The sequence below is a fragment of the Xenopus tropicalis genome, chromosome 2 (assembly GCF_000004195.4).
Source record: "Xenopus tropicalis strain Nigerian chromosome 2, UCB_Xtro_10.0, whole genome shotgun sequence".
In the NCBI taxonomy this organism is placed as follows: Eukaryota; Metazoa; Chordata; class Amphibia; order Anura; family Pipidae; genus Xenopus; species Xenopus tropicalis.
In genome coordinates, this window is record NC_030678.2 from 20,591,415 (window position 1) to 20,615,992 (window position 24,578).

At 40.1% G+C, this 24,578-nt stretch overlaps 1 protein-coding gene across 3 annotated transcripts; it reads left to right on the forward strand.

The window, feature by feature from the left end:
* The first annotated feature begins 1,146 nt into the window (after positions 1-1,146).
* On the forward strand, positions 1,147-24,244 carry c21orf91 (chromosome 21 open reading frame 91). Of its 3 annotated transcripts, none has more exons than XM_012956535.3 (6): positions 1,147-1,259; positions 1,606-1,759; positions 6,562-6,695; positions 16,729-17,253; positions 21,071-21,133; positions 22,711-24,244. In XM_012956535.3, the coding sequence occupies exons 3-6, from the start codon at positions 6,569-6,571 to the stop codon at positions 22,875-22,877; spliced, it is 882 nt and encodes a 293-aa protein (XP_012811989.2). In that variant the 5' UTR covers positions 1,147-1,259; positions 1,606-1,759; positions 6,562-6,568; the 3' UTR covers positions 22,878-24,244.
* The last annotated feature ends 334 nt before the right edge of the window (positions 24,245-24,578 follow it).

The following is a 24,578-nucleotide window of genomic DNA, read 5'->3' on the forward strand; positions in this document are numbered from 1 at the left end:
AAGCCCTCCAAATCAGGTAACTCCTGAACAAATGAGGGGTTTGACAGCAGGGGGGCCTGTGAAAAGTTTAGCATAGGGGCCTCACATGTCATTAATCAATCACTGCCTACAGGAGTAGTTCACCATAACAACTTTTAGGCTGATGCCACACGTGACGTTTTTACGCTGCGTATTTTCTCAGCCTAAAAACGCCGCACAAGCCACCCAGCCCCTGACTATGGCGTTTTTCAGCCTAGTACTGGTGACGTAGCAAATCCCGTTTCCATGGTGCTAATAGTGCAAAATAGTAAAAAATGCAACGTATTACCACTAGGTCTGGCAGCTGCCTTTGTGTATACATAGGAATAGCTTGCTGTGCAAATACTGGCGAATTTCGGCAAACGCTTGAAAAATCCGTGGTAAGGCGTTTTCTAGCGTATTTACGCTTTGTGTGGTTTGCTTCGAGTCTTTTCAAGTTATTTCTATGGATGATGATATCGGGCGTTTTTCAGCCGCCGAATTAGAAAATATGCAGCATAAAAACGCCACGTGTGGCATCAGCCTTAGTTTGTTGTACAATGTCCTGTTGGAAACTTTCTAAATGGTTTTATGTTTCATGTTTTGTCGCTTGCGAATGATTTGCCTTCCTCGTCTACCTTTTCCATCTGACAAAGTGTTATCTGGTTGTTGCGGGGGAGGCAGTGATAACTAAACTACTGCTCTGTGAAGCTACAATTGTATTGTTATTCATCTTCCTGTCTGTCATTCAAACAACTGTTTGGTTGCTAGGGTCATTTAGACCCTGGCAACCATATAGGTGCTGAATAAGCTGCTGATTATAAACGATAATTCATCACAACCACAAAAATTACGACCAAGTGCAAACTGTCTATAGCACAGGGAAAATGAATTGGAAAAAAACCCATTAAAATTAATTCTGTACAATAATAACAAAGGGGCATGAAATAAATTTAATTGCCAAAAAGGGAAAGTTAGATCAGGAAACTAAATTCATATGAGATTGCGCCTCAGAAAGTTTCCCTAAATTCCCTTGTTACCGTCTCAGGAAGTGGAATGGAACATGACGTCACGGAACGATTGGCAAACAAGCCAGTCAGCTATAACGGGGCGGGGCTATGCTGGGGCTGCTTTTTCATTCGCTTTCTGTACCTCATCAGCGCGTCTCTTTTTATGACGACAGGAATAGCGTGTACTTTCCCGGGACACACACAGCAGTGGACTATACCATCTATATGAGTGCTGAGGGTGAAGTAATATAGGTCAGTACAGTGTCAGAATTATTATCCAAGTAATATACATTTACTTTACTTTACATCAGTCAAATAAATTGTTGCCTGGAAGCGTGAAGCGAAATCATTCCATGTTGCCCCCTCCATAATTTGGTATGGTTCGGTCCACCCAACTAAAGTCTCTCAGTCGGGAAATACCAAACGCTTTGTAAACAGGGGGGGCTGCTTTGTATTTAGCATATGCCATGCCCAAACAAGGTAATATCTGATCGTATTATCTTTATTTGTAATAAAAGAGTTATGTTAACGCATTGACTTAATCTGCTCAAGGATCGGCAGCTTTTATACGCTAAGTGGAATTGTACTTTTTTTCCAGCCCCCCGCCTTGTGGATGTAATGGTATAACCCAGCAGACTGTGTGGGAGAATAAGGGATGTCCATGCTGGTACAGTAAGCGGCTCAGACAATAGTGGAAGTGGGTGAGAAGGACGTGTTGGGATACCAAGCTCCTGGACTGGTAGCGGACTCAGGTAATGAAGGGCACTGCCCTCTGCTCAGCTGGATGGCACCTTCACCCTCTGCTTCTAGTACTACAGCTTCTCAGTGCTAGGGGGAGAGTTGTAGTTGAGCAAGAGCTGAAGTTTAAATAACATACTGTCTGCATCAGTTTACATTCAATTTCTATTTAGGTTTAAATCCCTTTCTGGCATGGGCTTATTAGTAGTATAGGAAATTATAGCCGTGTATGTTTTAACTGAATGCTATGTGTGTTTATCAAAGGGGTAACAGTGCACAAAGGGAGAACTCTGAGTTTTCTTGTGCTGTATTTTCTCTTCACTCTGTGATACCCATGCCATAGTGCTCATTCTACTGATAAGATGGATTGCTCATTTTAGGTGAAAAGAAAATGCACATTAAATTACATTGCTGTATATTTGCTACTGAGTCTCAACTTTGGTCATTTGTGATTGCCAGTGCTGTAACCACTTGGAATTTAAAAGCATTCTAAACTACAATCCTGGCATCTAACTACAATGAAGGGTGCTGGGAGAAGTGGTTGTTTAATTCCACCAGAACTGATCTGTAACACTTTATGTAAAAGTACAGGTATAGGACCCCTTATCCAGAATGCTCGAGACCAAGGGTTTTCCGGATAAGGGGTCTTTCCATAATTTGGATCTTCATACCTTAAGTCTACTAAAAAAATCAATAAAACATTAAATAAACCCAATAGGGTTGTTTTGGCTCCGATACAGGTGAATTATATTTTAGTTGGGATCAAGTACAGGTACTGTTTTATTTTTATAGAGAAAAAGGAAATCAATTTTTAAACTCTGAATTATTTGATTAAAATGGAGTCTATGGGAGATGGCCTTTCTGTAATTTGGAGCTTTCTGGATTATAGGTTTCCCATACCTGTACTGGTACATGAGAAACCAACACTGTAATGTGTGAGATAAAGACTCATTGAATTCTAATTATATACATATTACAGTACTAAAATTATGGGCACCAGGAGTGAGCTCTATATGGTGAATCCCCCCTTTCTGTGCTTTAAGCTGTGGGAAGATATCAAATGTGCCTCAGGTACAAATATTCGTAAAGTGAAAGTGAAAAAAATAAAAATGGTGTAATAGCCACCGCCTAAGTGGAATGGAGCATAGCTTTTCCTATGCAGAAAGCACTGGAAGCTTTGATTTGTTTCAAACTACTTGGACAATAATGGAATTCTGTGTTACTTTGAATGGGTTAATGTACTTTCCTTCAGTAACTCTGTGTTTGTGACTCATGAGTCTCAGGAGTTTTTTTTTTTCCATGTTTAATTTGCCTGTGTATATGTGAAAGCTGTTAGAGGCTATGCTAGGATTATAGCGCCTGCCTTAAAGGTCATTACTGAAAAGCCTGCAGGTTTTACTCTGAGACTGGGGCACAGTTGTTGAATGGTAAAAATAGAGCTCTGAGAATAGTTTCCCTTTAAAACACCAACAGGTAAACAATGTGTTTAAATTTACCAAATTCCTAATCTGAAATTTGCTCCCGTTTACCTTATAAGGGGAAAAACGTCCTCCAGAAGGAAATTATACCTGCTCCCAAATCAACGTTGGACTGAATATAGATAAACAGGGAATTTACATTCCTGCATTTCATACCCTTTTGTGCAGTGCTATTAATCAATATATGATTTTTTTACTGCACATTTATTTTTTTGCCCAAAATCCATATGTACACACTGCTGACAGCAGCATAGGCGATTTCGGGTAATCCTAACCCCCATAAAGGCCTCTTCTGGAGTGAAAACAGTCCCTCCCGACACCTAACAGATCATATATACAATTAGCCTGGTCTCTATTTCAGTACTGGAGTACACTTTACTGTATATTGTGCCTCATTTCTCCACCCCCATTCACATCATATGGTTAAAAATGTGCTTTAAACAACAAAAGGCTTAGGAAGAACAAAGTGCGCATACCCTGGGGCACAGTTACCCACATGACTCAAAACAGCAGTTCTGACTTTCCAGAGAAATGCCAAAGCTCGCACTGCGATTGGCTCACCACCTCATGGGTTTGTTCTGTGTGCAGGAAGTGTATGTTTCCTTGTAAATAAATGATAACTGTATCCTATCAGTTGATACATCACATTCTCGGTAGCCTCAGGGCTTTTGCACTGTAATATGGCAAGATATAGTGTATCTCCCAATCTTTTGCAGGGGTTATCAACTTCCTAGATACCATCTGCTTTTGTTCTGTTTAAAGGCTATGGCACAAAGGGCACCCACCATATGGCCAAACTATTGTTTTGGTTTTTTTTTTGCCATATGACATAAAAATAGTGGTGGGCAAAACACTTGTGTCCACCTGTCATCGCTCCTGCCAGTAGAGATGCCCTTAGAGTAGTGACTGGCAGACCTCGGACCTTGGCACCAAAATGCTCTGCTCACTGATGTCACCTTATAAGAATAATATATATACCAGTTTTATTTTATGTATTTCACACCACTGATCACACTTTTATATACAGTCTGTTAACTTAAATGTGAACCACCCCTTTAACTTGTAGTATGTTAAAGAATGCCCTATTCCTAGCAACTTTGCAATTGGTTTTCATTATTTATTTTTTATAGTTTTTAGATTATTTGCGTTTCCAGCTTTTGAATGGGGATCACTGACCCCGTCAGGCAAAAAACAATTGCTCTGTGAGGCTACAATTCTATTGTTGTTGTTACTTTTTTATTACTTATATTTCTTTTTAGTTCCTCTCTAATTCACATTCCAATTTCTCGTTCAAACCACTGCCTGGTTGCTAGGGTAAATGCAAGGTTACATGGGGCTTTCCCCAGAAATCAGACCAGCATCACATTAAAAGCCCAGAGATTTCACCCTGGAACATTCCTTCTCCCAAGAAGCACACAGTGCAAATATGACATAGGGAAAATTAATATAGGTGTGGAAGCTATTATCTGGAATGATTGGGCCTTGACTTTAGGTTAAGGTTATGTTTTTATTTCTATAATTTTTATCACCCTTCCTTTAGACTACTAAGAAATCATGTAAACATTAACTAAACCTAACAGGACTATTTTGCTACCAATATGGATTTTGGGCTGTATGAAATAAGGGATCCAAAAACCAGGGCCATTTTTATTGCCTGCCTTAACATTCATAGACATCAATAGCATACTGCAATTACTAGGTGTTGCTTATCTGTAAAGGCCAATGGCTAATGATTGCAAGCACCCTGCCCACCCTTACAATGCAAACATACCAGTATCTCATTTGACTTGATATTAACCCTAGTGCCTGTGGTTGGGAAATGCTACTGTAAGCTCCACTGGGACCTCATGTCACAGCGAATATATCTAGATTATATAATAGCACATGATACTGATTGGATTAGCAGTGAGTATATCTAGAGTATATAATAAAACATGATACTGGCTGGATCAGCAGCTCTGTCTGCATCCATACAAAAGACATATTTGTGTTCTATATGAACTGGGCAACATTCTTGTAAAATGCCTCATGTAAGTGCCACGTGCAACATTGTTGCTCTCTGTTCAGTCTGTAGTTCCTGGTACAGCATGTGGTATTTTTAGCACTTTAGCAACTGTGGTTTTAGCGGCTATTCAAACTATTGCACACCAGTGTAAATAACCCTCCAGGGCAGCAAAATTCTTTCACTATAGAGACGTTAATTAGATAGCTAGAGGGGCTATTCTCACAGTTTCAGGTCTTTATTTGCCTCTAGCAAATGCCCCATTTGCTTTTGCCTGTGTCTGGCTGCTGTAAGTCCAGTTGTCCAACTACATAAAAGTATTTCTATTTTCCTAAAATCTCTATAATTCCAGTGAATATTTTTGAGTTTGGTAAAATAGTCTTATATAGGGGGACTTGTGCAACTTAGCCTCATTTCAGAGTAGGAACTGGCTGCCCCATGGCAGCACCACCTGTATATACACTTCCATCTTGCAGCAAATAGGTTAACAGCCTGTTTTTGTAAAATAAATAGAAGTAACATCAAGTCATCTGCAACCCCCACCAGAAAAAAAACAAATTAAACAGTCACTTTCAGAATTAATTGTTCCTCAAATCTGCTGAGTTGCCCATTTCATAGTACATTAATACTTTGCTACTATCAGTGACAGGCTTTACAAAGAGACAGCCACTGAAAACAGACTGAAGCTAATGGAGCAACATAAAATAATTGCTTTGTGGTTTTTTTTTTTACCCCCCTTTTAGTTGGTCTCATTGTTAGTTAAGGTAAATGGAGGGTTTATATTCCATATAGTAGAAAGGTAAGTGTATGGTTTACAGTTATAGGACCAGTTATCCAGGATGCTTTTTTCGATTAAGGGATCTTTCTGTAATTTGGATCTCCATACCTTAAGTCTACTAAAGAATCATTTAAAACTTAAACCCCCTAGGACTGTTTTACCTCCAATACGGATTAAATATATGTCAGTTGGTATCAAGTACAAGCTACTGTTTTATTATAGAGAAAAAGAAAATCATGTTTAAAAATCTGAATTGTATAATTAAAATAGTCTATGGGAGACGGTCTTCCTGTAATTGGGAGCTTTCTGGATAATAGATCCCATGCCTGTACATTAAAATACATTCTCTCCAAATTTGCTCAGTGGGAGCTTTCATCTTAACCTATTAATTTTTAATTCCTTTTTTTTTTTCTTTTGAAGCCTAAATACTGCCTCTGCTAGGTTATTCAGTATGGCAGCTCCCATCCCAAAGGACAGTGAATGATTGATAAAAGATATCTTCCTTTAAACTATTGTGATACTTTATATATTGATTTTAATTTGCTCTGTCTTTGCTAGGGGCAACATGATTGAAGAGGAGCAGTTTGTCAACATCGACTTGAATGACGACAATGTGTGCAGTATATGTAAGCTGGGCACCGACATTGAAACCCTGTCATTTTGCCATATCTGCTTCGAGCTAAGCATTGAGGGTAAGGCTGTCTTTTCTAGTCATGTTTATTTATGGTGTCATGAGCAGGCCATGTCCTTCTAACAAGGCAGAAAATGTTTGGTCGCTTCTGCAGAATCTATTTGGACATTTCCCCTTGTTTTGGACTTTCCTAAAGCTAAAGTAGCATGTAAATTAGTCTGAACTCCAGAATTTGCTGTTATAGAGAATATTTAATGTCACCCAGTATTACTCATCTGGAGTTTACAGTTACTTTTAAAGTTACTTATGCTATGATAATGCTTATGAAATCCCCGAATAAATAAATTAATACGGAAATACACTGTTTATGTATATTAATCCCTCTAAAGTACACATCATTTTAAGCTTGTAAGTTTTTACTCTTATACCTATGGACTTCTTAAACTGTGTAGCTGTTTTTCCTAGGGGTCCCAGAGCAATAGCTGACTGGAACCCAGCATGAAAGCATGTTATGGTAAAATTGTTTGCTCCCCAAGATGTTCCAGGAATCCCAGCATTAAGCATTAATCGGATTTGGGGTAAACACTTATTTGTAGGACCAAATATATTGGAATTATGGCTGATACTGCATGGTTTGGGACCTTGAGCTAAACGTGCCCCCTGATCATATGCTGGGGAGCTTGCACCTAAAAAGTCAGGGAAACCACTGCCTTAACCTTTAATTCTGTGGCCTGTCATACTGTTTGCCCAACCAATTTTAAATCGGCAGAATACTCTCGTACATTTAACATTATAAGCCATTCCCAAACATGTTCTGGGCACGACTTCTAATGTTAAATGTATAAGAGTATTTTGCTCATTTAAGGTGGCCATACACGTGGCGATCTGACGATGTTTCGTACGACCATCGGTCGCACGAAACATCGTAAGATCCGCCACACACCATTCAGGGCTGAATCGGCAGGTAAGGAGGTAGAAACTGTAGGATTTCTACCTCCTTCTGCCGATTCAGATCTGAAGGGAGAATTTTGGTCAGGCGCCTTCTATGGCACCCGATCAAAATTTTCCAACTGGTCCGATCGGCAAGTCGGCTGATATCAGCAGCTTCCTGCGATATCGGTCGACTCGCCGACATACCATACACGCACCGATTATCGTACGAAACAAGGTTTCGTACGATAATATCGGTGCCTGTATGGCCACCTTTAGAATTGGGTGGGCAAACAAATCTTCATTCCACTCTCCTGTACATCCATAAATCTTTGGCCCACTGTGTGGGATTCAGGTCTACTTGGTCTTGAATTAAAATCTCTAATTTCTTTTGGAAATTCCTTTGCTACATTTCCCTGGCACCGTATAGAAAAAGTCTGTTGCGCAAATCTACTACTTTTATTAAGCATCCCCTACTATGATGCTAAATTACTTTCTTTACTGTTAGTAGTAGAATTCTACTACAAAGTCAGAGTCAGATACAAGTACATCAATTTTGAATGACCTTCATTTTGTGTGGTGTACAAGCATATGTCTTTATTTTGCTTTATTTGTACTGTGCAACTACTAAGATAAGCAAGAAATAATGTATCTTAAGAAACCAATGTAAAGCCTTAATGCCTGTGCTGTGTGTTTTTGTTACATTACTAAAATAGGTTTGCGCATTGAACATTACATTAGGGTGGTGTGTGTTTTGCTTATGTGATGGAGATTAGTGCAGCCAGCTTCTATTTATAGGATGGAATCTTGACTGTAATTGTTTCACATCCTGTGCTTATATTGTGCTCTAGGGGCTCCAGTAAGTTTGATCTGTACCATGTACAGTATATGCACTGAGGCACATCAAGGGGCTGCAATGTATAAAAGAGACCAATTGTTTATTTGTTAATCACCAAATAAACCATTGTTTACTTAACTTTAAAAATCTGTATCTAGTAGAATTAAGTCTAAGGGCTCTGGCACACGGGGAGATTAGTTGCCCGCGACAAATCTTCCTGTTCGCGGGTGACTAATCTTCCCGAGTTGCCATCAGTTGGCATCCCACCGGCGAAAATGTAAGTCGCTGGTGGGATGGCACACGCGGCGGCGCGATTTCGGCAAATCGGCGAAAATGCCTTGCGAGGCAACTTCGGCGATTTGCCGAAATCGCCTGCGCAGCGTGTACCATCCCACCGGCGACTTGCATGTTCGCCGGTGGGATGGTAGTTCGGGGAAATTAGTCACCAGTGACAAGGGAGATTTGTCGCGGGCGACTAATCTCCCCGTGTGCCAGAGCCCTAAAGCAACTGGACTTTCTGAGTTTTCTTTCAAATGTTTCACCACTCATCCATGTGGCTTCTTCAGTTGTTTTAGAATTAATTCTACTAGATACTGTATATCATGGCCTGGTTGAATGAGAATCTCCATAGACAACATTAAAAAAATCCTTTCCAAAAGGTAGTGCAGCCTTTGTATCTAACCTTAAGCTGGGCATACCCCTGGGCCAACTATTAGATCATATTGCAGGCGTATGGAAACCTGTTTGGAGGGGACTGCTTTAACATGTTGATGTAGTTGTTAGTAGAATGCATTGTATAATGAGCTGCTTCTTATTGTGCAGCCTAACAAGCTGCAGCATGGGGAATGGGGGGGGGAAAGGGAGAATAGGGAGAATAGGAGACATTTTGCCGTGATTAAGTCATATTGCTATGAATGCTATTGCTATTGCTAGGCGATCATAAATGTTATTCAGTGGCAAATCTTTTGTGTAAGAACAGTTGCCTGCGGTTAAATCTGCCCTACTGTGGGCAACAAATTTTCCCAAAATTACTTGCCATTGAATAACATTACAATACCTCCCATCCCCTTTAAACCATCAATTGTCTGAACTTTTAGCCCATGAGAAAAACAGTCATGAGTAATCCCCAAGGATTAGCCGAGCAAAGGGTATGTGTGCAGAAGCATCTTATGGGACTGATAACTAACTAACTGAAACTGGTTTGGCAGGAACAGTTACAATAAATGTATTGATGTGGTGACCTGGACCGTAGTTTACTTAAGATATCGTTCTTGTATTTTGTTTGAACAGCAGCAAATTTGCTGTAGTTTTCAGTTACTATTGATCTGCATGGAAATTACACTTAAACCTTTTGTGATATGTGTTTATTAAGCAATTTTTAGGTGCCATGCAAGGTCATTTCAATTTTCTGCAATGCACATTGTTAGTTTAGTAAGACAACATTCATTATAATATCTGTAGCATGATAATTGTATGTTGTGGGCCAGAACTGATAAGCTGTTATGTATAGATTAAGTATGGTATGGTGTTGTGGTATTGTATGAGATATGGAGAATTATACATTTGTTACATGCAAGAAAATAGCTATGTGTTCCCATAAATGCGAGGCTAAGGGTGAAGACACACAAGCTACTTGTAGCAGCTACTTGTCACGGCTACTAAAATAGACAATACTGATCTTTTACGGATTGTCTCTACGTGTGTTTTAGCAGAGGCAATTCTCAGTATTATCCATGGCAAGGTATTTTTGGAATTTAGTAGCCCTAATGGTACTGCAAACCTCCCCTGCAAAAAGTACTTGGACTTGGCTTAAATCCCAAATGGAATCCTACATTTATTTAATCTAGAAAACATTGTTGTAACAGCCACCTTGCTGTAGTTCTAGGGGTAGCCAGAACCAGGGTTTTATTTACCAAATAGCCACTCAAGGGTCCTTGCCTATGGTGACATCTTTAGGGGGTGGCCATCAGGTGACTATCTGGTAAATTAAAAAAATTTGCACGAAATTTTTTTTCCCCCAAAGCAGTGCTGAATACTTGCAGCTAAAAGTGGCAGCAAACCTGGGGGTTGGGTACCTTCTGCGATTGGCTGTTGCACAGTACAGCAGGACTGCCTGCATCTATGTCCATCTTTAAGGGAAGGGGGCTAGCCGAGGTTAGGTGCCTAGGGCAGCACTGAATTTAATACAGCTCTGTCCAGAACAAGAAATCATCATATACCCCAAATATCACACTTAGGCACAGATTTATCAAAATGTGAGATTAGAGTTTAACACAGAAAAACTCACCCACTTTATATTCATTCCTGTGGGATTTTTAGAAGTGTATTTATCAATGGGTGAAGTTAGACTTTACAATTTGATAAATACACTTCTAAGAATCCCATAGGAATGAATTGAAAGTGAGGTTTTCTGCAGAAGATTCTAATCTCGCATTTTTATAAATCTGACACTTAGAGGTGTGTTTGCTATAGGCAACATCACTGGTGACATTTTTCTCCAATCTTAGTAAACACGCCCCTTAAGTCGACCATACATGTCAAATAACTGGATCCTTTACCGTTATGCCCACCTTGAGGTAGGTAATATCAGGCTCATCCATTCTTTTGGCAATTTGGCCAAATGATCATATCCCAATAGGATTTTTAAACCTGCTCGATCAATATGTGGATAATTTTTGGACAGATATCGGTTGAAGAGGCCAATTGGAAGGCCCCATACATGAGCCGATAAACTGCCAACATGGTCTGTAGTTTTTATCAGCCTGTGTTTGGCCAATTTTAGGCTAATGTCCCATGGAACTATTTAGTCGCCCGCGACTTCCACGGGCAACTAACCGCTCTGAAATGCCTTTCCACTGACAACAAAAGGAATCGCCGGTGGAAAGGCCAACGCATTGCGCAACTTCTGAAAACTGAAGCAATGCGTAGGCCTTTTCACTGGAGATTCCTTTTGTTGCCAATGGAAAGGCATTTCCATTACATAGAGCTCTGCTACTGCGGGAAATCACTCAGTGGGACATTAGCCTTAGACCACCAAGCCCTGCTTGGAGACACCTGATATGGAGCCCATCCACCATTACTGTTGATGTCAGCCTGTTTATTGCAGTAGAAGAGCAGTCAAAGCTTTGAAGTAAATAACTAGTTCAGGGTGCTGCTCCCTTTACAGCTAGTAGTGCAATTAGTTAGGGGGGAAGCGTAGGGGCTCCCAAGTACCGATCTGTACAGATCTGCTAAATGTCACTCCCATCCAGCCTTCCCTACACAGCAGGTGGATACTGGAACATGTGAAAAAAACAAATGGCGGCCCTGGTTGCAGATCCCTTGTATTATACACACAGGATAAATATTCATATTAACAGGCGTGTCCTTTTGAGCTTAAACAAGAACGTTTCCTGTTTTTACACTGGCTGCCTTTGTAGCTTTACAAAAGAACAATATTTTAGGAAGCTGCAGAAGAACTTGTTTTCTACCATTGTGTATAATAGCTCAGAACTGCAACATTATGGGCCGGTAATTTCCTTTTTCCTGATTATTGTTATGTTTCCCATATGCACTGTCCAACTGCCTGGAACAACCTGAACTTGGGGTTCAGACTAATGAACAGCTGCAACAGTATGTAACAAAGTAGCAGCGGTAAAATTAATCTTTCATGGAGGTTACTAAGGGAATGACACACACAGTAGTTTATAGGCCACAGGTGTCAGTGTTACTATTGTGGATATTTTTTTTAACCCTTTGATAAACAAGTCAGTAGTGAGATAGACTGTGGTACTGGTGATTAATTTGCTGTTAGCCTGTTTGTTTGTTTTTTTTTTTTATATTGTTGTTTTTGAATTATTTATATTTTGTGCAGCTGTCAGAATTTCAGCTGCTGTCTGGTTGCTACCTATTAATTACCATAGTAACCAAAAAGTAATTACGAATTATAAGGATGCTGCCGGATTGATATGTGGCTGTATATCAATTATCATTTATCAAATATAAGCTATGTGTTAAGGTGGGCATACGCCTTAAAATCTGCTCATTTGATGACCTCAGAGCGGATCTTCTCCCAGTATGCCCACCTAATGTGGGCTATATTGTGCTAATTCAGTTGTTTGGCCCTAGGGCCAAGCAATCAAATTAAAATGGCAGGTATATGGGCCGTGGACCAAGGACTACATCAAGCCAATGCAGTCCCTGATCTGATGGGCAGATCAAACTTGCCTTATCGAGATTGCCCAATTTTAGATATAGAGATCCAAAATACAGAAAGACCCCCTTATCTAGAAAACCCCAGGTCCTAGCATCCTGGATAATGGGTCCCATACCTGTATAAAATAAGCAGTGCGGTACAGTGGTTATAGACCTTACAGGGCATTCATTACCAGAGTAGAATCACAAAGCACACAGTACAGTTGAAGGCATGAGAATATCAGTCTGTTTAGTAGTCGGGCACACAGTGGAATGGCATAGCTCAGCTGTCGATGCTCAGGGCAGAACTCCCAGGAATTTTCTAGTCCAGGCTCTTATAGAAATGCACACACATTTCCATATGTTTCCACAAATTGTCCATAAAACCAGTGTTTATTTTCCCTTAAAGCTGGGAGTTGTGTAGAACAAGAGCTTCTGTTGTTGGAACTCGGTGCATAGGGAGGGCACGGCTAATGTGGAGTTTGACTGTACCAAAATCTGCCTAATCAACTCGCATAATGAGAAATTAACTGAAAGAGGCACATTTTACTGAGCAGAGCTAATGGGCTGGGAGAACTTTACCCTGTGGAAAAGAAAGCAGTTTTATCTGTGAAATCGGTAGCAGCGCCGGCTATTGGCAACCATAACATTTAGCTTAGCACATTAGCTGCCTTAATGTTTCCACAGTCAGGATTTTGTGCTTTACCCCAGAGATACAAATCTTTCTTTTCTTTTTCTTCTCTCTTTTATTCTTGTTCTCTGTTACCAATATATTATAAGGCAAAATGTGACAAATCATGCTGGTATACAACAAGGTGCATTCACTTACCTAGATGCAAAGTGCAATTCGGAGCACATGTTTTTTTTTCATTCCCAAAACACAACACACACCCCCAGCAGTTCCACCCCTGCCAAAACGCACTGTTTTTTTTTCTGGAATCATTGTGGTTTCAAAAGGGCGATTCTCTTGATACAATTGTGCTTTGACTACTGCAGTTGCATCTTGTTCTGCAAAATGGCTGCAACTGTATGTGTGCTTTGTCACATATCAGGCACAATAGCACCAAATATTTTTGAAGTGTATGTGTGTGTGTGTGGAGTCATTTCTGGTATACAAATTACATCTGTGCCCTATTCTTTGTGTGCGAGTGTTCTGCGCCTACTGATGCAGGGCACTAAGGGAACCCCCGGAGCTACTGCCTGGTTGGGAGGTGGCGGTATCTCTGGGGCTCAATCTGTGTCAATAGGCGCAGCAAGAAGAAGGTCTGAATGGTAATGAATGCAAGTATAGGTAAGTAAATAGGGTACATTTTGAAGTGAGTAACTTTAATAAAAGTGGTTTTAGGGACAACGCAATGCAGGGAAAAGTTCAAGTTTCCCATTGAGCTATAATGTCTTTTATGAGCCATATGGAAACTCCACTCGTGAATACTATGGGATATGCAGAGAAGCAACATGCTGTGCCATTACATGATACTTTATATGGAATAGAGACCAATTATCTCTACCGTCGTTTGATTCCAGCTTCTCCGCTTTGCCCAGTAGGACTTGCATCCGTTTAAAGGGATATTTGTATACATATACCAGCATTAGGGTAAAATATCTTTGTATAGGCTATGAGAAAACCAAGGGACTTGTCATTGTTCTGGAGAGTTTCTTTTTTAGACCTGTCCAACATAATGAATTGCTAAGCCATGCTCAGCATGCCAGTAAAGCATATGCCATTAAAGGGGAATAGAGTTTTTAACCAGGCAAAACTGCCCCCTTAGTTAGACATTTAAGTTGAACCAGCTTCCCTTTCTTTTTTGAAGTGGGAAATATACCCATTCTCCACTTAATATTTCCATTACACAAAGACAAAGGGAAAGCAAAATGCGTTAAGGCTTTGGGCTTTACATTTCACCGTTGTCAGCCCATTCTAGTAATGCTAATGCCATGGTTGCAGATGCCACGTGTGGCTGGGGGTAACCCTGAGCAGATGCTCGTGCCACATCTGAGCGCTCATGCAGTAGCTCTGCTGCTAAAGAACCCCCAGCCAGTCATTTACTGCATGTAACTGGGGACTGATGTTAGCCAGCATATGTTAGCCCTGCCACTGCCTCATTGCACTCTTTCCTTACTCTGTTCTACTGTCTTTTGCCTTTTTTTTTGTTTATTTTATTCTTTCAAGCAGACTCAGAGCACTGTAAAATATTCCTATTTATTACAATTATAGTAGTGTACTGGCCAGCTATATATAAATATCAGTTCTTGCAGTGTCTGCCCTCTAATGCAAGAAAGTTTTATCTTGCAGGGTGCACAGCCAAAATAGATTATTTAATAGTAAATATTTCACAACCGGCACACCCTGTTTATTGCGAACATATTGTATAAAAAAAATCCGACATTTTGGTCCTCAACAGGACATCCTTGAGAAAGGTCCTGTTGAGGACCAAAACGTTGGATTTTTTTTATACAATATGTTCGCAATAAACTTGTGATAATTTTACAGGGTGTTCTGGTTGTGAAATATTTACTGATATATATAATATATCATATACACATCTAGGGGCAGATTTACAAAAGTTACAATTTTAATACAGGAAAATGTACCCAACTTTCTATTCATTGATAAAAAGCTTCTAAAAATTCCATAGGAATGAAAAGAAATTAGTTTTTCTTTAGTGAGCTCTGATTTCACTTTTGATGTTTTTATTTTCACAAAAGATCTGTGTGTGTGAGGGATTATAATGGACATCATTATTTGGTTTCCTGAGCACACAGGCATTGCTGGTTTGTTACCTGTTGTGCACCTAGGGCTTCTGTTCTCAGCTCGCTCACAAAACCAGCACTGGAAGTGCCCAAAATCGCCATTGCTGCTTTCTGTTTGCTTAAATGCTGGCCCCTGTACTTTTTGGCACAAAATTACTGGCTCTGTAATGCATTTCCTGATAAATTGAAAGGGGGTTGACATTTTCAAGACCATTTTCTTCCTCCAGCTGAAATGCACCACTGGATAATATGTCCCATGTGCTATTGGCTCGTTGTTACTTTTATTACAAAACTGAAATGTGAGAAGCCACTAAAACTTTGTGACCTGAAGCCAATGGAAGGAGCTTGGCCTCTACCATTCATTTAAGTTGATGGGGCAGAAAAAAACTAAAATGAAGCGTAACGGCTTTACAACACGAAGTGCACAAATACAATAGGGGTCAAGCACGTGGCCTGTTGTTATTGTTGGACTGAGATGATTTAAATGCTGGAACTGTTTTTACGCTCAGAAGTTCCCCTGTTTTCCCTTTTACTGGGATGATTTATGTTTTCCAGTCAGAAAGATTTGGGAGGCGGAATGGTTTGTGATGGCTGTTCCGCCAAGTCACATTTAGTAATACAATCAGTTCTATGGTATTATCTTTGAAAAGCAGTAGACCAGTGGACAGGTTAGAGGTTCCTGTTCCAGTGTTTAATGATTTAAAGCAAGAGGTAATGCAGTTTTTTAATGACGTCTGCTAAAATAATTGAAAGGAGAATTAAACCCTAAAAACAAATGTGTAGAAATGCTGTATTTTACATACTGCACCAGTATAAAGTTTCAGAATCTCAATAAGAGTAATTATTCAAGTTTGTTTACAGGAGTCGCTATCCTGGATTTTGTTAGATGTGTCAGTGGCACTGCACATGCTCAGTGGGCTCTGGGCAGCTGCTGAGAAGCTGAGCTTAGGGGTTGTCACAAATTATCAAGCAGAAAATGAAGTTTGTCTGTCATAGGGGGTAATGCTACAGGGCCGATTATTACATTCTTGTGATAATTGCAGTTTCTGAGCTGCCATGTAACGAGAATCTGAATTAATTATTAATCGGCCATGTACTGTGAATTTTATATTCTATATATACAGTGTAGTGTAAGTGGGTCCCTTAGCTCAGGTAAGTGACGGCAGCACAGAGCATGTGCAGGGGATCAGCAGAAAAGGGGCATCTTTGGGGGGCACAAATGTTTCCTGCCAAAGGGCTGTGGTTGTCTTAGGCTGGTACAGAAGCCCCAAAACCTAATGGATTAATTATTTCTTAATTAGGATCAAGTACAAGATGCTATTTTATTATCACAGAGAAAAGGAAAAGTTTGTATGAAAATGTGTTTGTAGAATGATTTTTTTGTTTATTTTTGCCCACACAGGAGTTCCCAGATCAGATCTCCTACACACCAGATCCTTACGAGGGCACAAGGATTGCTTTGAGAAATTCCATCTAATAGCAAATCAGGACTGCCCCCGGTCCAAACATTCAAAGAGCCCCTATGAGGAAGTGAAGAATATTGTGAGCAAAAAAATAAACTGGATTGTACAATACGCACAAAACAAGGACTTGTATGCGGATTCTGAATGCCCAAAATCTACCCAGCACAAACTCCGGAAGTTCCGGCACCAAAGCGATAGGACTCTGCTCCCTCAGAATGATTCCCAGGTGCCCAGGTATTCTGCCAAGTGGCTGGAGGCAAGTGCTTGTGGGGTGTCCAGCTGTGCCCAGGGAATATTGGAGCAGAGCAAATCCAGAGACTTCAGTGCCAGCATGCTACAGAATGGCAATACCACCTTCTGCCACAGCAATACTTTGTGGCCGGGCACCATTAAACCACAAAAGACAGAAAACATCAGCCTTAGTTCTGGCTCTAGGAGATACCAGCACTACAGCAGGGAGGAACGTAAGTTTATTTGTTTGTTCTACATTTCTTGTTTAAAGCTGGCCATGAACATTCCTGGGGTTTGCTGAATTCAGAGCACCTAAAGGAACAGTAACACCAAAAATGAAAGTGTTTTAAAGTAATTAAAATATAATGTTACCCTGCACTGGTAAAACTGGTGTGTTTGCTACAGAAATGCCACAATAGTTTATATTAATAAGCTGCTGTGTAGCCATGGGGGCAGCCATTCAAGCTGGAAAAAAGGAGAAAAGGCACAGGTTGCATAGCAGATAACAGATAAGCTCTGTGGAATATAATGGGGCTTTATCTGTTATCTGCTAAGTAACCTTTGCCTTTTCTTTTGAATGGCTTCCCCCTTGGCTACAGAGCAGCTTTGTTTATATAAACTTATAAACTATAGTAGACTTTCTGAGGCAAACACATCAGTTGTACCAGCAGGGCAACAGTACACTATAGTGTAATTACTTTTATACACTTTCATTTTTTGGTGATACTGTTCCTTTAATATGACCTTCCTTCGGGACCCTCCCCTTGAGCTTTATCTTCTGTTTATTCTTCCGAATGTTCCCTTACTCGGCACATAATACTAATAGGGGTGGCCATACTGTCTTCCCTATTTGAGACATTCTACATAGGCCTTGGGGTGTAGTTTTACTTTAAAGGAAATTTTTTTTAAGTAAAAAAGCTATTCTACCCTGCACCAATAACTGCCTTATCCTGAAAACCACTCAATTGAACTACGACGATAAGGCGAAGGAAGGAGCTGCATCCACTATGCAACGATCGATTGATCGAGCCTAGCCCGAGTCCTTCCTATACAGAAAGAAGGCAAGGCTCGATCAATCGATCGTTGCATAGTGGATGCAGCTCCTTCCTTCGCCTTATCGTCGTAGTTCAATTGACAGGAAGCCAAGTTTTAGCAGGTATTTTCTATTAAAGCATTTAAAATACTAAGTGGTTTTCAGGATAAGGCAGTTATTGGTGCAGGGTAGAATAGCTTTTTTACTTAAAGGAAAAGTAACACTAAATTTTTAGTTCCACTCTGCCCATCAAGTTAAAGTTAGAAGGTTGGTTGTAAGATCCAAGAGGCGACACTATAGACCAGCAGAGAGGTAGAATCTCAAGTTTCACCACTGGCAAGTCCTTGTTGCCTCTTGTAATGCCTGCGGCATGTCGTACTTGGCTTAAGGGTGTGATCTCTAGCAAGGCTTGGCTGTGTTAGATGTATTTTTATCTTGCTGTCACAAATCCTCAATAACTGCATGATCATTATAGCCACAGATAACGACTAAGAAGAAGGGAGCTGCAATTCAGTAACTAATGTACAGTCACACAATAATGAGACTTTTTGCATGTAATAGCAATATGCCAAGCTCCACCCTGTGTTTATTGGTTGAAATAATGAATAAAGGAGAATGCTGTAGCCCGCCGGTTCTTACTGAGCAGCAATTCCCATTTTTGTCAGACAGCCTGCTGAGGGAGCCCACATTTGAAATCCTAGAAGGAGGCCTTAGGCACTATACTGGATTGGCTAGCATATAGATATGTAGTAAGATCCTTAAAGGCTCAGATACTCTGTCCTATAACTAATAGAGACCGTTGCAGCTGTTTTGCACATCATTATCAGCATGGACAAATATTAGGAATACAATATGTTGTGCTTTTGTTCCTGTTTTTGGTATTACAAATGAAAGTTATATGTACTTGTAACATCTATTTTTTACCCTGTAATACAATGGCTATAAGTATAGAAAATGACATCTTCTTGCAGTGCAAAGTCACCTCTGTTCTTATGCCTGGCGACCTTAAATTCCTTTGAGATATGTCTTAAAGGACATATAAACCCTACATTTTCCTACAGCGTATGTTAGTTGGGCACATCTCCCCCACACAAAGGCATTATATGTGTACTGTATATATTAGCCAGCACCATCACATTTTCCTAAAGAAAATAGCTTGCACCCGACAGCCATTTTTCCTTTGACACATAATCAGACATATCTGCAAATAGCACACGTGTGCTGTAAAGTTCATGCAGTCAAGAATGCAGCCTTACACAGGCAGAACGTACTTTGATAAAAAAAAAAAAAGCCCTGCTTGGATTGAGCATTGTAATGGTTAAGATAAACTCAGGGGAGGAGGTTAGGAGAAAAAAAATAGGAGCAGACAGCTGGAGCAGGGGGCCAAGTGGGTTATAGGAGCAGAAGCAATCGTAAGTGATTAAGGGGATGCAGCAGCCTTACTACCAACCTTTCAACAACCAGAGTGCCAGGTATTTAAAGATTTCAAAGAGGCTGTTCACTGGTTAAACTTTATTTTGAGGAGGTTTATATGTCCTTTGAGGAGCCTGACTGGCAACAATAAAATTAACATCTCCAAATTCTACTTTGAATATAGAGACCCAGCAGTAAATGGGTTAATGTTAACAAAGCCATTGCCTGCCTGACAGTTAGAGAAACTACTAAGCAGTTCATTATTATGGGCAAGAAATAATGTGAATATAATTATCATAAGTACATAAGTCTAGTACTGAAATAGTGTTTTCTCAGAGTAATGGTGTGTTGGACCAGAAAGGCACTGACTCATCAGGAGTTGACTAACCTCACTTTCAAATGCTACCTTGAGGCTTCAAAAACTCTTTGCCTCGAAAATACTGTGTGGGCTTAATGAGCTCTTCTTTAAAGCTTAGGCTTAAGCCACACAGGGCTGATTCTTGGAGCAACCAGCTTTCAGATGTGCCTGTGCCCAGAGCTAACACAAGGAGCAGATTTTGAGGCTGAAACACATGAGTATGCATTTTGGCACCAAATTCTGCTCCTTGTGCCGGCACATGGAAAGGAAAGTTTGGAGCGTAGGGGTTCATTCTCCGAGACTTGGCCACGTTTAGCTGTAGCCTTAGGCTAAAGCCACACTGGGCTGATTCTTGGCCTGTGGTTAAACAAAGGCCGAAAATCAGCCCTACGTTCCAATCAGCTTTTTTACACGGTGGCTCCGGCTGCAGGCACCTGGGGCAACCTCCATTATAGCAGCTTCAGCACCAAAGGTTGCCTGTCTTTCCTTTACCCTCAGAAAGCCAATAGCAATTGCGAGTTGTGTATAAAGTACACGTGTATGGGATCCCTTATCCGGAAACTCGTTATACAGAAAGCTCCGAATTACAGAAAGCCTGTCTCCCATAGACTCCATTTTAATCAAATAATTCAGAATTTTAAAACTGATTTCCTTTTTCTCTGTAATAATAAAACAGTACCTTGTAATTGATCCCAACATAGATATAAATAATCCTTATTGGATGCAAAACAATCCTGTTGGGTTTAATGAATGTTTTATTGATTTTTTTAGTAGACTTAAGGTATGGAGATCCAAATTACGGAAAGACCCCTTATCCGGAATACCCTTGGTCCCAAGCATTCTGGATAACCGGTCCTATCCCTGTACAAGTTCTGACATGATCCAAGCGGCTTCCAGTCTCTGTAATAGTTAATGTAACTAATCCAAGCATAGGCAAGCTTTGGCACTAGAGCTGAAAGTCGGAATGACTTGCAAAATGAAAAACCAAGAAATCCACCTATTCCTGAGCAGATAGCCTTGTAAGATTTCTTAGGTGCCTACATTGCTGCAATTACCATTATTATCCCTCTCTAGCTATACTGCCAATGGTAATACATTTTCATTTCTGTGGCATATATTTTCAGACTTTTATTTGTGAAACAGTTGGGTAGGTGCTTTAGTAACCTTGATTTTGATTGAAGGGCTCTGCATGATTGTACAGTGTTATTTTTTTATGATCTGCTGAATTGTTTTGTTTCTGTTTTAGTAAGTTTAATGAGCGTCGAAGAGTTGGGGCACGTAAAAGAAAATCTCCTTCGGCAAATTAAAGGTAAGGTTCATTGAATATGTGTATTTGGAGTGCAGGAATATCTTTACCTGAGCTTTACCAAGCCCCACTTCTATGCTTTTGGAGCCTTCTGCCTCCAACCTGTCTGCCAACTGAGTGGCATACAGCATACAAAACACATAATACTAATATTAATAAAGAGGAAGGATTGCCAATATTAGGCTGTTTTAACAGGGCTGTGAGATTGGCTCATAAGCCAGGATGTTGAGGTTAAAACCTCTCATCTTTATCAGTTGGGTATCCGGAATAAAAGCACTGTATGAAAAGGGGAACCCAGCACAACTTTATTTTAAACTCCCCTCTTTGGCGTAATGTCAAACTCCATCCGAACTCTTTTTAGGGCAGGCTCCTAATCATTTAGCCTGGAACATTGTATCTAGGTCAGTTGATTTCTGCTCATTGGCAGAACAGCAATATGTACAGTCTTGGGAAAGCGGTTATTATCGTTAAATGATGCTCCAAAGCCTCCCCATTTGTTTGCCTTAAGTCAGTGCACATCAGCAAGTTCCGCTGCAAACTTCAAGGCAATTGCAGATGTACAGGAGGCTAAGCCACTTGCAATGTTACAGTAAGGCTTAGCACTGCTTAATGGTATTAATGTCTAATATTGATTGCATAAAGCTCTAAAAATGTGTCTGTGTTTGATCTGGGAAACACAAAAAGATGATGACGATGACCGTTTACAGCTTAAAGTAGAATTAAAGTCTAACTATAAAGAAGTAGGGCAGAAATGTTGTACATTATGTTTTTGGCTTCTGTACCAGCCCAAGGCCCCCACAGCCCTTTAGCAGGGAAGATTTGTGCCCCCAAAGATGCCCCAGTAGCCCCCCATCTTCTTTTCTGCTGCTTCACTACACAAGCTCTGGGCTGCTTTCAGTTACTGAGCTTAGGGACCGACTCAAAATATACTGCATAAATAGAGTATGGAGTATATAGAGTAATAGTAAAAAGCTGATTAGTAATTCATTCAGATTCACATTACATGGAAGATCTAAAACCAGGGCAATTGCATCAGAATTTAATAATTAGCCCTGTAGCATCAGCTTATATGACAGACAACCCTCATTTTCTGCTTGATAAATTGCAACAACCCCTAAGCTTAGCTTCTCAATTTAGGGGTCGCTGCAAATTATCAAGCAGAAAAAGATCTGGGGGGGACAGGGACAAAATCCAAGATGGGGAGCTCCTGTGATAACTGTTACAACCTATATCATTACTACTAGAGAGATGCTGAAACTTAAGCCATTGACATCAGTTATAATATAAAATATGGTATTTCTAGCCATATTCATTTTTAGGGTTTAGTTCTCCTTTATGAGCTTCTGCTTTCCGATTGACACTTTTCCCTTTCTTCCTTTCCATAAAATTACCTTTAACTTATTGCTGAGAGCAAAGGCAGCACAGACATGGAGGAAGGGAGTCGTTATAGTCATTTATATAAAGTATTGTTAGGGTAAATTCAGTGCAAATCCTTTGGAATGAGCAGAAGTTTGGGTTTCAAGTTTGGTTTAATTTACAAAAATATATACGTATGCTAACCAAGGTCTCTTTGGATTTAGATGTGTTTGAAGATCTGAGTGCTGTAGTGCAGGACAAGGACTCATTATCTTCAGAACTTCATGTACGGCACATTGCTATAGAACAGTTACTGAAGAACTGCTCCAAACTTCCATGTCTCCAAATGGGTCGAGCCGGGCTCAAGGCTAACTTTCCTATCAACAACTGAGGCACCGGCTGTGCTACAGCGACACTGCCACATACACTCCGGACTCTTCCAGTTTCCTTTCATGCCATTTTGTGTGGTTCATTTGGCTTCTGGGACTCTGACGAGCCTTTTCATTCATATTTAAAAGAATTTGTTGCATTTAACAAGAACAAGAAAAGATATTCTTTTTATTCTGGAGTGATTTCAACGAGTGGAATTTTTCCTTTGCACAACAAGAGCACAGCAAAATATGCAAGACCTTCATCCTTCAGCCATTGATGATTAGCGTGTCTCATTACCAGCAAACCACCCACCAACCATTCTCCACTGATGGCAACTTGGTGAACGGGGGACATTGTTACCAAATTCAATGAGGCAATAAATCCATCATTGGCCATTTACAAAAAAAAAAGTGTTTTTTTTAACTACATTTTTAACATGGATCAGTATTGTGTGGGGGAAAAAACATTTGCACGCCACTTTTGTGCCTATTCACCAAAATTCTTGACTGAACCCAGATGGCAGATATTTCATATTTGGTTTTAGACAACGAGATGTCCAACCCCAAGGCCTCGGCAACTGAGCCGCTTCTCTAAGAGAAGACTGTGTTTATCTGATTATTTAGAGCCGGGGCGCTTTTTTTTTTTTTTTTTTTTAATGAGAACTCGTATTGGGGGTAATGTTTATAATTGCTTGAAACTCTTGGTTGTATAGTCTTTCCATGTTTACAACAAAATTTTTTATAAGCTACATTTTTTTATAAAGATAAATATTTTGGGTACATAAACGGTATATATAGAAATGTTTGGTTCTAAATATCTGAATATTATTAATGTATGCTGGAGGAATTCAAGAAGTAACTTTTTGGGGGGGTTTTTGGACAAAGTGTCTTCCCTATTACCCAAACAGAACTTTAGAAGAGGGAAAGATGATTTTCAACCCTTTATGACTGTGTATTAATTAGGGATGCACCGAATACATAAAATCATGTGATTTTTCGTCATATAAACATGGAAGTTGAAAAAGTTTCACCACACACTGCGCGTGTGGTTCTCATTAGCTCTTCCGTGGCCTAATTAGCATTTGCAAATTAGGGTTCGGATTTAATTCGGCCAAGTCCCATAATAGTGGATTCGTTGCATTCCTAGTAGCAATAAGATCCTGTTACTGTGGGAACCCTCTCTGTTCCATTATGGTCTACACAGAACCTTGTTCCTTTATGATCTATGAGTATACACCCTGGAAGTATCATTTGCACTATTAGTCCTGCTTTCAATGTGTAAAATGTCCACAGACTTTAAAGGGTTCAAGCCTCGTTCATTGTGCAGATATTTATCTGTGCCGATCAGTTATGGCCCACCTTCTTAAAATAAGTCCTCTTCTAGTTTGAGCCTATTTACCCTTATATTTCCCTATGGGTTGCTGCATACAACTTCGCTAAGGATGACAATCATACCCTCCTTTTTAATCAGTGGTGTTGCAGAGAAATTGCACTTTATATGAAAAGTGGAAATTGCACGGCCCATGTGACTGTAAGAAGGAAATTGGGAATCTGACGACATATAAGTCTGCAGGGTGAACGAGGCCTAAAATATTCTTTCCCGAGCCATCTTATGCCCGACCATGAATTTTATAAGGGTTTAAAGGCTTAATTACATTTCAACATTGTGGATAGTTCCTCAACAGCAGAAGTGTTTGTCACAGGCTTCCTGAGCCATCCTA